The sequence below is a fragment of the Emys orbicularis genome, chromosome 7, assembly GCF_028017835.1.
Source record: "Emys orbicularis isolate rEmyOrb1 chromosome 7, rEmyOrb1.hap1, whole genome shotgun sequence".
In the NCBI taxonomy this organism is placed as follows: Eukaryota; Metazoa; Chordata; order Testudines; family Emydidae; genus Emys; species Emys orbicularis.
The window spans coordinates 42565595-42582269 of NC_088689.1; the positions used below are offsets into that span (position 1 = coordinate 42565595).

The window sequence follows — 16675 nt, forward strand, 5'->3', positions numbered from 1 at the left end:
CCCAGCCGGATCATAGCAGAAGCAGTACTTTAAGCATCTACAGCTATGGGGATGTTCGGAATTTCACAGAGACCCATTTTACAGTATGACTTAATGTCTATGGCACAGTCATTAAACAAATTCTGTTTAAATTTGCCATGTCTCAACATACGATGTCAAAGTGAAGAGAGAGATTAGGTGATACTGGATATTGCATGCCTTTTCATGTACTCTACAGAACACTTTCACTAGGTGAGTAATGAGAGTAAAACACTGCAGCTATAGCAGGAAATGTGCTAGGTTCTTCCATCAGGAATGAGAGAAGATTCCATGTTAATTGGGTGGATCTGGCTGGTTCTGCTTTCCATCCTGGGATAAATGGAACTGGAGAACTTCTGCAGTACCCATATGCACTGAAAATGAAAAATAATTTGGGATGGGTCAATGTGCATAGGCGCCGACTTCCCCTCTTTCCTGTGGGTGCTCGACTGCCCCTCGCCCCACCTCAACTCCACCCCTTCCATGAGGCCCTGCCCCTATTCCAACCCCTTCCCCAAATCCGCGCCCTGGACCCGCCTCTTCCGCACCTCCTCCCCTGAGCGTGCCACATTCCCGCTCCTCCCCCTCCCTCCAGGAGCTTGTTAACACTGTCCAATAGCTGTTTGGTGGTGGCTGGGCGGGAAGCGCTGGGAGATAGGTGGAGGAGTGGGAACGCGGCGCACTCGGAGGAGGAGGAGGTGGGGCGGGGGGTGAGAGGAGCTTGGCTGCCTGTGGGTGCTAACCACCCACTAATTTTTCCCCATGGGTGCTCCAGCCCCGGAGCACCCGTGGAGTCGGTGCCTATGTCGATGTGGGTCAACACCAGTTATAATCTCACAGAGTAGCTAACTCCTCACCCATATGGATAACATTTTTAGAGCCCAAAGGCCAGATTTTTAAAGTATTTAGGCACCTACAAAAGTAGATAGGCACCTAGTAGAATTTTCAAAAGCTACACACCTATCTCCAATTGAAATCAATGGGTGTTAGGTACTTAGTAACTTTTAAAATTCCAACTGGGTGCTTATTTGCATCTTAAAGCACCTAAATACCTATAAAAATCTGGATCTAAGAGATGTAGTCTGTGTCTAAGTGCCTAAATCACTTTTGAAAATGGGATGTAGGCTTGTAAGTCTCAAGAGTTTTTGAAAATGTTTCCCACTGTTTTTGGTGGTTATAACAATACACTTTATTTAGCTAGAAAAGACAGACAAAAATTGCTCATAGCAGAGTTCATTTTGATAAACGCCAAGACTTGGAACAACTGAACTTTGGAGGAAGTGCCAGGTTTGCTTATTTGGATTTGAATACAGTATTTTGTTTTTTGAAAACTGGAGCTCAGGAGAATGGCAAGTCGCAACATATATTACTCTTTAAAAATCTAGTTTACTTATTTCTACCGGCAGGGACTTATGATTGGGCAAAATCTTCTCTTATTCACTTAGCAGAATTTTCACAGAAAAACTAAGGATGAAATTCTATCCTGATCCCATGCCCAAATCCCAGCCAGACTGAAAACTTTCATTAATGATCTGGAGGATGGTGTGGACTGCACCCTCAACAAGTTTGCAGATGATATTAAACTGGGAGGAGAGGTAGATATGCTGGAGGGTAGGGATAGGATACAGAGGGACCTAGACAAATTAGAAGATTGGGCCAAAAGAAATCTGATGAAGTTCAACAACGACAAGTGCAGAGTCCTGCACTTAGGACGGAAGAATCCCATGCACTGCTACAGACTAGGGACCAAATGGCTAGGCAGCAGTTCTGCAGAAAAGGACCTAGGGGCTACAGTGGACAAGAAACTGGATATGAGTCGACAGTGTGCTAATGGCATAAGTAGGGGCATTGCCAGCAGATCGAGGGACGTGATCATTCCCCTCTATTTGACATTGGTGAGGCCTCATCTGGAGTACTGTGTCAGTTTTGGGCCCCACACTACAAGAAGGATGTGGAAAAATTGGAAAGAGTCCAGCAGAGGCAACAAAAATGATTAGGGGGCTGGAGCACATGACTTATGAGGAGAGGCTGAGGCAACTGGGATTGTTTAGTCTGCAGAAGAGAAGAATGAGGGGGGATTTGATAGCTGCTTTCAACTACCTGAAAGGGGGTCCCAAAGAGGATGGATCTAGACTCTTCTCAGTGGTACCAGATGACAGAACAAGGAGTAATGGTCTCAAGTTGCAGTGGGGGAGGTTTAGGTTGGATATTAGGAAAAACTTTCTCACTAGGAGGGTGGTGAAGCACTGGAATGGGTTACCTAGGGAGGTGGTGGAATCTCCTTCCTTAGAGGTTTTTAAGGTCAGGCTTGACAAAGCCCTGGCTGGGATGATTTAGTTGGGGATTGGTCCTGCTTTGAGCAGGGGTTGGACTAGATGACCTCCTGAGGTCCCTTCCAACCCTGATATTCTATGATTCTTTCACAGTGCATGCATTACTGTTCACTCAGAGGCAACCACAAAAAGGCTATCTGAACTCCTGCTCTGTGTTACCAAAATATAGCCTGCAAGGAATTTGCTGTCATTTATTTGTCTATCTGTAGTATATTCTTACTCTCATAGTAAGGTGTGAATGTTCAGAAAGTCTGATCAAGTGGTTAGAGCATTGGCCTGGGAGCCAGGACCTCTTGGTTTCTATTCTTAGCTCTGCCATTAGCTCACTGTGTGACTCTTGGGAAATCACTTAACTTCTCTAAGGCATCACCCATAAAATGGGTAAAATACTTCCTTACCTCAAAGGTCTATTGCTGCTTAATTAATTAACGTTTATAAAATGTCTTAAGACCCTTGGATTCAAAGGGACTATGTAATAAATACAAAGTATTTATTTAATATAATATTTTTACCTGGCTTATCTTCCGCTGGAATGGGTTCTTGCTTCTGACTCTGAGACAATCTGTTATAAAGAAATGCAGAGAAAACTAAGTATTTTTCTAAATCTAAAATTCTAAATTTTGAATAAACCTGGTAGTCATGAAAATGAAAGGTTGCATTAGTCTGCCACTTTGCCATTCACTTCCTGTGTTTATGTGTATTTTTATTTTCTAGTTACTCTGCTCATGCTATTGACTGGAAGTCCACATACAAGTACTGAAATCCAAGCCTCTGCACAATTTTACCAGTTCACCTTAATCTCTGACCCATGTGCTACTGAAACAATGGGCCCCCATTGAACAACGACTGCAAGCCATGCCATTGACTTAAATGGGCTTTGGATCAGGCCCTCAGTTAAACCAGTTGAAATGGGGAGAGGGGAGCTAAATAGGTGGACAAAATCAGTTTTTTTGCTTGTTTGATGAATCTCTTTCTCTCTTCTTGCTGCTGTATATGCAAACTAATGTATCCAACATGTCTCCAGCCCTCAGTAAGTGAAATGTTTCAGTTTTCTGTCACACTGTGAACATCCAATTGAATAGTTTTTGTGAGAGAACCTGGCTGGATGATTCCTTCCCAAGTGTTGCCCTCTGGAGGACAGGCCCACTGCAGTCTGGGACATCTGGGACTGAAGCCTCTGCTCCATGCTTGTGCTCAAGGATTGGGGCTCCGGTTGTAGGTTGGCAGTTGCAGTCTGCAACATCCTCATAACAAGATCCTTTTCTGTAATGAGAGGAAGACAAGTAGGCAGCAGAAGAAACAATATCTCACCTGTTACAACAGAGAGAGAGAGAGAGAGAGAGAGAAAAGTTCCAATCTGGAAACATTTGAATGTCACAAAATGATTTCCGTATGCCCTGGATTCTGTCACTTTCTGCATGTGTTCAAGCAGAGCAGAGAGAAGTTGATCAATCAGAAGTACAGCAAGACTCCAGTGATACCCTGTTCTTGGGAGAGTGGCATGTGTAATGGTCTCTTGCTGCAATACAGGTCCATGGAGCCACGAGCTACAGTGCTACCTAAGATAGAAGAGCCACTCTAGCTCCCACTATTCCCTTTTTGTGGAAATAGGGATTTCCCCTACTCAACTGGAACACACCCAGAGCAAATACCCTTAAAATGAATACAATAAATACAATCTGACCAACAATATTTATCTTCCTACAGCTGCATTTTTATATTGGAACTCAATAGTGAAGCCTGAATTCAGCAGCAGCACCACCTTCAGCTGCAGCCTGTAACTCAGAAGCAAAACATTCAAACATAAAAGCCTGAAGCTAGGCCTCTAAAATCATATTTAAGCAGATAAATAAGTGACCTGACTTTCACAGGTACTGAGCACCTGAAGCCCCCATTGAGGTCAATGGTCCTCAGCACGTGTGGAAATCAGGTCATTGATTTAGAAGCCTTACTTTGAAAATTTTGGCCTACAGCTTTTACATAGAAACAGTCCTTTACTCTAATGCTGGGCCATATTCAATAACGGTCAGTGAAACCCAAAAGACAATCACTGGCAGGAAAGATAGAATGAAGAAAAAACTGAGACTAGAGAGAGACAATTTTTAGAAAGCCATGCACGCCATCCATCTGTCCAGATTCTATACCAATCCCATCACCGGAGCCTCTGAGTCCTTGAACACCAAGCAAAATTCATATCCTTAGTTCTTCACCAGTTACTGCAAACCAGGTCATTAGAAAACCCTAACAGATTCTATACGAAGGAATCTTTCCTCCAGAAGCAACTTTTCCCTCATAGAAAAATGTGTACTCCACAAACTCAGGTTGATCTGAAAGGCTGTAAAGTGTGTATTGGGAATAAACTTGTGGTTGCTGAAGTAGAGATAATTAGGGTGCCAAACTCTGCGAATAGAAGTGGGTGTCTATTCCTCTTGCCCAGGCACCAAGTTGAGGTTCCAGGTTCTCCTCACCCCTCTGACCAGCTGTGAGCAGCCATTGCTGAATAGCCGACAAGGAGTCTGTCTGCAGGATCTGACACAGCAGCTCCAAAATCTGTTGGCAGAAGAGCAAAGTAGAAAGTGACAGCATGATCAGGTCAGAGTGACACTGATTGTACCTGGAACACAGACAAACAGGAGGTCATTAGGGTATGCATACACAGGCACCTTGCTTATCTAGACACCGTACAGGTGTGTACTTTGTCTTTCAGTTTTATGAGTTACTGTTCCCTGCCCAGGGTCTAACCTACACATTTGAAAATATAATAAAAGAAGTAGAGGATGATCTATCAAAGCCTACTGTGCAAGGGTAGATATCCCCCTCTCCACCCCAACAGAGACTAGGCTAAGGCCCTGATCACTGAGTCAGTGTTTAAATTGGACTAAACTTGTTAGGACATTGGGTCTTCTGTTGCACTGCATCTCACCCCTTCCTGACCAGTGTCCCTGTATACAGGCACTCAAACGCACCACATAAGAGTACATTATCAGTTGGGAGTGAACGCATGTCTCCATGTTCTGTGTTGTTTTTTACCATCTCTTGTTTCCCTCTATCTATTGTGCCTAGAGTTAGCAAATCAGGGGCAGGCCTAGTCACACTTGCTATACATGCTAAACTGGAACTTCTCATTCTCCTCCCAGCCTACAGAGGAGATGAACTTCAAAATGTTTCTTGGGCACTGCTGCAGGTTCTCATGAATATCTCTTCTTAGTACCCCTTTCAGCTGCCTTTCTGCAATTAACCTGGTGCTGTCTACTGTCACTTCACCCTTTAAAAACAAAACAATATCAAATCCAAGATGTGGGAAACAAACGGACTTCTAGTAAATAAACTTGTACCCTTGAGGGAGGGAGGGAGGAAGGAAATGACTCCTACAAGAGCAGTATTTATTCCCTTCCCATTGTTTACACATGTCAGTCCTCTATTCCCTGCCCACTACAGCCTGTCATCAGTCAACATTTTTATTAATGATCTCGAAGTAAATATCAAATTTTTCAGCCAAAGATGAAGTCATACATCTAGGAACAAAAGAATGGCTAATATGGTCTTTGGATATATAAACAGGGGAATAGTGAGTAGGATTAGGGAAGTGATTTTTACCTCTGCATATGACATTGGTAAGACTGATATTAGAATACTGCATCCAGTTATGGTGGCCACATTTTTAAAAAGATGTTGAAAAATTCAAGCGGGTGCAGAAAAGAGCCACAAAATTATTTGAACTTAGAGAAAATGTCTCTAAGAGCTCAATCTGTTTAGTTTATCTAAAAGACTATTGAGCGATGACTTGATTACAATGTACAATTACCTTCATGGGGAGAAAACACCAGGGACTAAGTGGTATTTTAATATAACAGAGAAAGGCAGAACAAGAATCAAGGGCTAGAAGTTGAAGCCAGACCAATTCAAGTTAGAAATAAGGCACATAGTTTTAACAGTAAAAGGAACGAGGAGTACTTGTGGCACCTTAGAGACTATCAAATTTATTTGGGCATAAGCTTTTGTGGGCTAAAACCCACTTCATCAGATGCATGCAGTGGAAAATACAGTAGGAAGATATATATATATATATATATACAGAGAACATGAAAAAATGGGGGTTGCCATACCAACTCTAACAAGACTAATCAGTTAAGGTGGGCTATTATCAGCAGGAGAAAAAAAAAACGTTTGTAGTGATAATCAGGATGGCCCATTTCAAACAGTTGACAAGAAGGTGTGAGTAACAGGAGGGGAAAAATTAGCATGGAGAAATAGTTTTTAGTTTGTATAATGACCCATCCACTCCCAGTCTTTCTGCAAGCCTAATTTAATGGTGTCCAGTTTGCAGATTAATTCCAGTTCTGCAGTTTCTCGTTAGAGTCTGTTTTTGAAGTTTTTGTTGTTGAAGAATTGAGACTTTTAGGTCTGTAATTGAGTGTCCAGGAGGTTGAAGTGTTCTCCGATTGGTTTTTGAATGTTATAATTCTTGACGTCTGATTTGTGTCCATTTATTCTTTTGCATAGAGACTGTCCGGTTTGGCCAATTTACATGGCAGAGGGACATTGCTGGCATATATCACATTGGTAGATGTGCAGGTGAACGAGCCCCTGATGGTGTGGCTGATGTGATTAGGTCCTATGATGGTGTCCTTGAATAGATATGTGGACAGAGTTGGCAACAGGCTTTGTTGCAAGGATAGGTTAGTGTTTTTGTTGTGTGGTGTGTGGTTGCTGGTGAGTATTTGCTTCAGGTTGGGGCAACCTGAAGCAAATCTGTAAGAGAGGACTGGCCTCTTCTAAGATCTGGGAGAGTGAGGGATCATCCTTCAGGATAGTTTGTAGATCCTTGATGATACGCTGGAGAGGTATCACGCCACACACCCCAAAGTGGCGCCCCACTCCTGCAACGGGCCAATCGGCCATGCAGTCCCACCGAGGTGGGTTACTTTATTGATTCTGGCCATTAGGCCAAGCTGCCCTGCTTTACTGACTCCAGCCACTAGGCCGTAGTACCATGTTTTATAGTCAGAGTCATGAACACAGGACCTAACGGGGTGCTATACAGTTTTTTTCCATACCTGACCCGGCACACGGGATGGAGTGTACCTACACTGCGACAGTCCTAAAGGAAAAGCAGTCACACAGAGGAAGTGAGCAGCAGGAAGTACCAGGTGTAGCTACTCTTTCTCATTATGTTCTACTTACTACCAGCTCTTGGTCCTGGAAAGACAGGGCAGCATCTTTGCCTTTGTTCTTCGCATTATTCCGGCACAACTGTTGGGGTGTATGGCGGGCTGTTGCCCGAGAAGAAGGTGGGATGAGGCGCCCAGTTTCTGCTGAGTACTGTGTTGCTCTCCGGGGCTCTTCCGCCTGTTAAAATGCAAATGCACACATGCTTTCTGATTAGAGGGCTGAGAGTGGGACAGGGGTTGCACAGGAGATAAAATGATTAGAACAAGACTGAGTGTAAAAAGGCTGTGACAAAAGGGGAAATCTTCATTAAAGAGGTGCTTGGCTGTTGCAAAAAAATATGAATGCACCCGCTGCTGTTAAAGTGAAGCTACTGTGTGGTACTAAAAGTTCACCTGGGAGGTGTGTTTCTCTCCAGCTGTGAACTGCGCACTGGTTTTGCAAACAATGTTTTATTTAAAATTGAAAGTTGTGCACCACCTACTGCTGTCAGACAACTGAATGGTCAAAACCCAAACACTGCATCTAAACCCATAGCTATCCTTGTGCAGCTATAATCATTTATAAGTTAACACTGACATTATCCGGTCCCAGTATTAAAGAATGCTAATCCAGGGTGCTGAATCTGGTGCTCTTGAAAGTGAGTGACTGATAGCACTCACTGGAGCTGATACAGTCCATGCAGAGGTTGTGTAAACTTCCTGTACGCCGTGCTACATATGCACCTCAATCCTGATCTGTAATACGCATTGGTATTCTAGCTCTGCCCCACCCCCCCAGCACTGCCAGTGTCCTTCGATCCTGACCTAAAACACCTCTGCTGTGTCCAGCCATGATCTTTCATGGCTCCATAATCTTGACCTGCAACATCCTGTAGGTCCTGATCCTCCCTCCACTGGAGATTAACAGTTGTGCCGTTGTGCGATTGTTTTGTGATGTGCTTTTACAAGAGTTTGAAACCAATTTCATCTGTACCCTAAAGTAGATTTGAGCCTACGTGTCAAGAGGTGAAAAACTAGTGTTGACCCACTTCTCCTTTTGGTGTGGTCCCTTCTGTGTAGTTGTTAAAGACTCAAACTACAAATTTTGGCTCCAGATATTAAACACCACAGAGAATGGGATAGTAGAGATCCAGAAGTCATGATCCAGCACATTATAAAAGCAAAGAAATCATCTGCAAAATTTGGATCTGGGTTCAGATTTTGGTCAACCTTCAAAATTTGGGGATCTCCAGATCTGGGCATGGGTCACATTCCATTGCACATTTTGCCTTGTTTAGATTAGGAATAAGTAGTTTTAAATGACCTATCTTTACAAAATAGATTTCCACATGACCCTTCAAGTCTTGATGCTGTCACCAACAGACATGGGCCACATGACCTACAGTAGCGATACAGCAGCCTCATGAAAAACTCTCTTTTTCTGCTCCCTCCCTTCCATTTCTTTATGTCATTCCAGGTGTTGGTTAGATGACACTCAATAGCAAAGCAGCCCTAAGTGTCATGCTCGCAGTATGAAAAACTCACCACTTCCTTGTGCTCCATTTCAGTGGAGGAGGAAGCACTAACTCTGGCAGCGAGTTCCCTCAGTTCTTCTCTCCATGCATCTGACAACGAGCCTGTGAGAGATAGGAGACATGTGAGAAAGCTCAGTACAGTAGCACCACTTAGTTCCTACAGCACTTATAAACAAGGCTGACGGGAGGGGGGGGGGAAGCCAGTACAAATTACCGGGGCCCAGCGGTCCGGAAGGGGGCCTGGGGCCCGGCTTCCCCGGCTTCCTCCTCCTCCCGTTGGCCCCATTTAGCCAGTCTGCCCTTGCTGGGGGGTCCGAAAATTTTTTTTCACCGGGGCCCGAACCCACTCTCGGCGGCCCTGCTTATAAACCCTGCATATGTCTGAACATAGACCACACCTTGAATTCCTCCCCCTAGGCATCCATGACTTCCTATTTTCATTGTGGAAAGGAATTTGCACAATGAGGCCAACAGTTCCCCTGCAGAGCTTGGATGGAAATAGATGCAAATAAATGGTAGCTACAACCACTGGATATATTACAATGTATTATGGGATGTACTGTATCTTGAGCAGTGATACTCTTTGTATGAGAGTGAGTGGAAAGGAAGGTTCCCATATTTCACACCATGAATAGCCCTAGAGGTAACACAAACATGCACGTGCAAACGTCATAGTATAATATGGGAAGGAGATAGAGGCTCATACAGGAGGGAGGGTTGTTGCAGAGCTGGATGAGAGGATGAGGAGGGGAAGGAAGAGGGGAGAATCTCTCAAATCTCTGATCTTTTCCACTGTTAAAGCCTCCTGTTTGGGCTCTGGGCTCTGCAGGGAGGATCAGGGCTGCGGGGGTACAGAAGGCTAAAAACGAGACCACTAAAATCATGGTGAGAGCCCTGTGCTCCACAGCCAATTGCTCAAGATGGGCAGTTCAGAATCAGACACACTGCCCCCTCCTTGGATTCTGTTGTATCAGGCGGTTGGTGCAACACCAAAGCATTGTGCGTGTCTGAGGTCTGATGCCTTCCAGGTGAAGGAAGAACCCATGGCTTCATATTGCCAGAAATAAAGCTGCTGGAGAATGGGGAGGAGTCCAGAACAAAGGGGCACTCTGCTTACAGTGATATCTCTGAAAGATGGGAAAGGACAAGCAGGCACCTTAACCCAGTGGCTCTCAACCTTTCCAGCCTACTGTAGAGTCTGATTTGTTTTGTGTACCACCAAGTTTCACCTCACTTAAAAACTACTTGCTTAGAAAATCAGACATAAAAATACAAAAGTGTCACAACACACCATTACTGAAAAATTGCTGACTTTCTCATTTTTACTATATAATTATAAAATAAATCAATAGGAATATAAATATTGTACTTACATTTCAGTGTATAGAACATAGAGCAGTATAAACAAGTCACTGTCGGTATGAAATTTTAGTTTGTACTGACTTTGCTAGTGCTTTTTATGTTGCCTGTTGTAAAACTAGGCAAATATCTAGATGAGGAAGACCTCTGAGTACCCCCAGTGCTATGCGTACCCCTGGTTGAGAACCACTGCTCTAACCTAAGAGGCTTTAGGATTAGGAAATAATTACTCTCACTCCATTTATTTGAGCTACTGTTAATTAGGTTGTTTGCAAGGAACCAATTTAAACCTGATGATGATATTTAATGGCCTGGTCCATCACTTAATTGCCATGGTAATTCCACTTGCTTGGGATACGTGCAAGTGATTAAGTGGTTCTCAAATAGGGCTATCTGGCCCTTGTAAAAATTAGAAGCTGATGGTGCTTTTGTATGCCACAGGAAGACTTCTGCCAGGGCAAAGCTGCTTTTCCACCAATGCTGTGTGGCAATACATGATGTCCCTGAAACCTGGCATTATGTTCCTCTGGTTCAAAACCACTTCAGCTCAAAGGGGTAGGAAAAATAATCAGTCTGAGTCTTTTGTCAATGTAAAACCTGAGCTACCTCCAGTCCTGTAGCAAGTCAAAACAAGTGAAGTCATTTGAGAACCATTTCAGGTACAGCATGATTAATTCTGTTAAATAAGGAATTCCACTTAATTGGACAAAAGGTCATCTAACAGGGCATCCTGATCAAGCAGTCTACCGCACTTGAGTGTGTGAGCAGCACACTAACCTACAGTTAACCTGGGGACCAGATTACTATGTGGATCTCCAATTGGCATCTGAGCCCCTGGTACCCCCAATATGGTAGTAGAAAGCTGGCCTTTTATCATTGGATGAGGTGACAGAGGGGTCAGCACAGACCACCCGTCATTAACCATACAGATGGGGACGCCATTTAAGCCTACAAAAGAAAATGAAAAGAGGCAAATATCAGTGAGTAACTCAATGGAAGAAGCACACAAGAAAATAGTGTCTTTCACCTTGCATAACACACACAGCATTTACAGTTACTTTCTGCCTGAATAATAAATCTGTAGGTGCATGAGTTCTGCTGTGGCATACATAGATCAATTTTCCTCCCCTGCCCCAGTAATACTGAATGGATTCCTGAAGCACCTCTGTTTATAGATCTCTATTTAGTCAGGGAATATACAATTTGGATGAATTACACTACCGCCTCTATCAACTTTAAACAGGAAGCCAGGCATGGGATAAATTCTTAAACTGCAAATACACAGCTGGGATTATTTTATCCAGATGATGCAGTAGCTGATTTTCTGAACTAGGTCCTGGGATGGAGCAAAGACATGCATGGGATTAACCTAAGGAGTCTCAGATCATCACTGCTGCTCAGAAGAATCACCAGGGCAACACTTACTCTAGAAACATTATGCAGTCAGAGTTCTGCTACTTTCCTCATATCCCACTGTGCTCTGCAATCAGGCCTGTGCTGAAGCATTACATGGATTTTTCTGTTTCCTCCCATCCCATCTGACCTTTGCTCCTCATCAAAGAAAGGCCACATCATTAATGCCTTCAATTCCTGTTTCCTGCCCCCCATCCTAAGGCCATACCTTGGATGTGGGTCACTCGGTGAGGATGGGGGTTGTGCCGCGAGAAGAAGGAATGGTGGCTGAGGTTGCCAAAGCGAGAGTTGTTCTTTGACTGGGGTCTCATGGCCTCCGTACTAAACCGCAGTGGCGTGTTCAGGGCCACGTGTTTGAGTTTCCCTGCTAATGCTGTGATGTCTTTTCCTTTGAATGGGCCAGCAACTGGGCTCCTTAGCATCTCCATCTTCTCCTTAGCAGATATACACTTGGTTCTTGGAGAAAAAGAGAAGAAAACCACTTATCAGCATGCAATCACATTTTATGAAAATGTCTATATCTTAGGTACAAGTCCGGTTCATGAAAGGCAGAATAAGAGTCCATTCCAAGTGCAGGTTATCTTCCTCTCAGGGATTTCACCCCAAGTCCATTGTGACCAGGCAGAGAGATCCACCATCACCTATTCTTTTCCTCCACATCCCAAGGGATTGCAGCAAACTGAGGGAATCCTCTCCCTTATTGACATTGGAGCAGACTTTGTTAGAATGTTTCATTTACAGAAAGGGAAATCTTGGATCTGAATTTTGTACCCCCCTGAAATGCACTTAATGCTCTAGACAAATTTACCGAGGAAAAACAGCTTGAATTAAATACCTGAGTGAAGAGAAGCTGATAGGAAAGTTTGCTGTGTGTGTTGAACAGGTCCGTTCTGTATTTATGGGAACACTTTGTTGTTACCTGCAGGCCAGCAAGAGCTCACCTGAGTATGGAAGCTGAGAAACAAGCCCACACAGACTCTTGGGTTTCTGCTGACATGCAGAAAAAGGAGCCTTCTGAGGAAACCCCCATGAAAACAACTGAGAACTGCCCCAGCTGGCAGCTTTGATGGGTGACTCAGAGTCATGGCTTCCTAATCTGTCATCTGCTGAGACAGGCCAGGTTAGAAGTTCAACTTTACCACAGCACTGAGATCACATTCTCAAGACTGACAAAAACTCCTCCACTCAGAGGATCGTTAGCTGGCGTTTCATCAGATGACTCCCAGCATTATCAGCATCAACGCTAATATGAGGAGCAGGAGCCATTTGCAGCATCATGCTCATGCTTCACTGCATTTCTTAGCTAGAAAAAAACATCATCGTATTTTACTGGAGTGTCTGGCTCAGTGTTCTGTTTCCTAGATCAGAAGCAGAGGAGACCCAGGAATATGTGGGTTCTGATTTTTCCCCTTGATCATCTTAACTCAGCTCTGATCCTTTTGAAGTGCTACAAAAAAAGACCATTTTAGGACTCCTCACATACTTCCCGATGGCAGCCCACTGAGTGTCAGAGTGCTCTATGCTTTGGCAGGAACAAAGTTTTCAAAACGCTCTCTGTTGCAGCAGAAGAATGATGAGCAGGGAAGGTTTCTTTGGAAGTGATTTGCAGGCCCAGGCAGTATTTCAAACAGGGGCTATTAACTGCTGAGTAGAGCTGAGTGAATGCTGAATTTTGCCTGAATATTCATTGAGCCCTTCTGTGTTTGCTTTACACATGAATACAAGTTGATTGACAGCCATGTTTGTAGAAATGGCATGTTTTCAGGCAACTCTTGTAGAAAGTGAATTTGAATTCATGACCATGAGTATTAGCACCAGAAACCTGATCCTATGCATTGTGCTCATCCAATCAGGGAATGGAAACATACTCTGTGTACTATGGGCAAGACTTGGGGTGTTGGGAAAAAGGTGGTTTAGAGCAGGGATGGGCAAACTACGGCCAGTGGCCGGATGTGGCCCCTCAGGGCTTTGGATCCAGCCCGTGGGATTGCCCACCCTGGCACCGTGGGCCCCGTGCCGCTCTCAGAAGCGGCCGGCACCACTCCCTGAGGCCCCCGGGGTGGGGGGGCAGAGGGCTCCGTGCATTGTCCTCGCTTCCAGGCATTGCCCCCCACAGCTCCCATTGGCTGGGAGCGGGGAACCGCGGCCAGTGGGAGCTTCGGGGGCGGTACCTGGAGGCGCGGCAAGGGCAGCGCACAAGGAGCCCTCCTTCCCCCCTTCCCCAGGGGCCTCAGCGCTTCCTGGAGCGGCGCGGGGCCGAGGACAGGGCAGGAATGCAGGGAGCCTGCCCTGGCCCTGGTGCGCGCCGCTGCCACCCTGGAGCCGCTTTAGGTAAGCGGTGCCGGGCCGGAGCCCGAACCCTGCCTGCATGTTGCCCCCCAACTCCCTGCCCTAAGCCCTCTGCCTGCACCTCGCACCCTCCTGTACCCCAACTCCATGCCCTAAGCCCCCTCATATGCCCCGCACCCCTGCGCACCCAACCCCCTGCCCTGAGCTCCCTGCTGCACCCTGCACCCCTGTGCACCCCCTCCCGCAGTCCGCACCCCTCTTGAACCCCTGCCCTGAGCCCCCTCCTGCATTCTGCACTCTTCCTGCACCCTCACCCCCTTCCCTGAGCCCCTTCATAGACCCCGCACCCCTCCTCTGCCCCAATCCCTTGCCCTGAGCCCCTTCCTCCACACCGCACCCCCTCCCGTACCCCAACCCTCTGCCCCAGCCCTGCATACAATTTCCCCACCCAGATGTGGCCCTCAGCCCTAAAAGTTTGCCCACCCCTGGTTTAGAGCCACCTTTGCACCCTATTGAGGCTGGGGGCAGCCAGGGGACAGTTCATCCCCTCCTGTAAGTATAAGAACAGCCTCAGGTTGTTGTAACCTTCCCCAGCTATAATAGCCCCTTAGATGGCTGTTCTGCTGTCTGAGAATTACCCCAACATGCCTCTTCTCCCTGATGTGCCCCCTATCTTTGGAGCAGGGCATGAAGAGGTGGCATACAACTGGCTATTCAGCTTCTATACCAGCCTGGAATTCACCTACAAAAGGGGAATCCTCAGTAATCCTGTTATGCCTCCTTTGTCCCAAGGACAGTGTAAAAGGGCCAGCTAAAATACAGAGAATCTAGCCCTGGACATCCAAATAAAACAGCTCACTCTGAAAGCACTGAACATCCCCAACAAACTGCTCATAAACAAGCCACAGACCAAGGATTATCAGCAGAAATTACTCAGTGAATAATTTCATACTGCAAATATAGTTCAGAAAAATGTTCTCTTTTTGCAAACAAGAGTTCCTGGGAACAGGAAACAAGGTGAAATTCATTGTGAATTATTTGTTATGAACAATTCACCCAGGTTTAGTTCTGGGAATGGATGCTGCCTCTGTAGTTATTCACCCATGGTTTCAAAATGAAAACCAAAACCAGACTTTTTAATGGTATGTCACTCAGTGTTGTTACCGCACAATGTAACTTGAACTCTGCTTATGTCACTGCACAGGAAACCTGGTGTGTGCAGGTTTATTAGCTAGAAAGCTAATACTCAAACTCCAAGCAGAATGTTTCTTTTGTCTGCCTGATGGAGATGGGCCCAGCAGGCTTCCCTCTGTCAGCAATGAAACACCTATCACCACCCCATAGGACCATTTTTAGTCAGAAGCCCCATCAGCTCAGTTACTGTTTGCAGGGGTATAAGCTGCTGCTTTCCCACCTGCTCACTCATGGCATTGCTGCTTAGGTGTTTCTTCCAAATGTAGGGAATGGCACTTGGGTACTTACTCCAGCTGCTGAAGAACAGGTTCCAAGTTCTTTATCTCTGTTGCCATTTTAGTGATTCTATAACAATACAGAAAAGTTGGTGATTATTCCAGCATCCGTAGCTGCACAGTTCGGTTGGGAATTCAGACACATGGATTCTATGTACATGTACTATATACACCTATGGAGAAACTCTCCATCTATTGTGTGGGGAGACAGAATCTTTCTTCACACAATTGCTATAATTTAAGGTACATTCAGGTCCTAAACTCACTTATACCATGGTTTGAGAGGTGTTGAGCTCTCACAACACTCAAACCATTGACCTCTCTTTGTGTCAGTTTCCTCACCTGTAAAATGGGGCTAACAATATCTACCTCACAGGGGTGTTGTGAGGATTAGTGAATGTTTATAAAGCGTTCTATAAGGGGGGAATATTATTATGCCACGCTGTTTTGGCAGGTGCTTCCTGAAGTAGCATTTACAAATAGAAACAAAGACGTACTCCCTCAGGGCTTTAATGGGTTCCCTCAGGAAGCAATGGGCAGTGAAAAACACCCACATGACACTGGTCACCTTGTGACTGCACAATGAATCCCTAAATCACACAACAGGCCCTGGGTGTGGGTTGGTGCTTAGCATGGATTAGTGGGAGTCATTGCTCAGTACCCATGGGCATAGGTTTGTTTCAAACACTCCACCCGTGCTAACAAAGGGCAGAACAAACCACAGGAAGAAGCTTTAGGTGCTATCATTTCCCTCTACCCTCTGTTTCATAATTCACCATTTCAAATGTAACTAAAGTGGAGCCCACTGGGGAAATCATTGACATACAGTTTATCTGTATTTGCTTGAGCATTTCTTTAGCTAGGAGTTTAGAAACTACAGCTTTTTAAAGGTCAGTGCCTGAGTATCTGTTTGAAAGCTATTTTGTCCATGCCCCACCTAGGCCAAACCACCCACCTTGCCACCCCCACGCTAATTCTAAAGAATGCCTGGTGCTGAAGAGGCAGCTGGGCAGCAAGCAAAGGAAGTTTAAAGAAGTATTTTGCAAACCTGTAGTGTGGATCTCAGTGACCAGGCCTAGGAGGAGATTATGATACCCACCTCATATTCA

The 16675-nt window shown here is 45.2% G+C and overlaps 1 protein-coding gene across 1 annotated transcript; it reads right to left on the bottom strand.

Moving 5' to 3' along the window:
- Positions 1-312: 312 nt before the first annotated feature.
- Positions 313-15626, bottom strand: TBATA (thymus, brain and testes associated). The gene is made up of 9 exons (XM_065407207.1): positions 15580-15626; positions 12017-12264; positions 11173-11343; positions 9047-9138; positions 7536-7700; positions 4751-4901; positions 3449-3614; positions 2864-2913; positions 313-392 (listed from the first exon to the last, which is right to left on the bottom strand). The coding sequence occupies exons 1-9, from the start codon at positions 15624-15626 to the stop codon at positions 313-315; spliced, it is 1170 nt and encodes a 389-aa protein (XP_065263279.1).
- Positions 15627-16675: the final 1049 nt, after the last annotated feature.

Excerpts from the sequence above, each read along its gene's own strand:
- TBATA (XM_065407207.1), bottom strand. The coding sequence starts at position 15,626 with ATGGCAACAGAGATAAAGAACTTGGAACCTGTTCTTCAGCAGCTGGA. Across the intron at positions 12,265-15,579 it reads CCTGTTCTTCAGCAGCTGGA|AACCAAGTGTATATCTGCTA; the intron begins GTAAGTACCCAA and ends TTTTTCTCCAAG. Across the intron at positions 2,914-3,448 it reads GGAAGGAATCATCCAGCCAG|ATTGTCTCAGAGTCAGAAGC; the intron begins GTTCTCTCACAA and ends TCTTTATAACAG.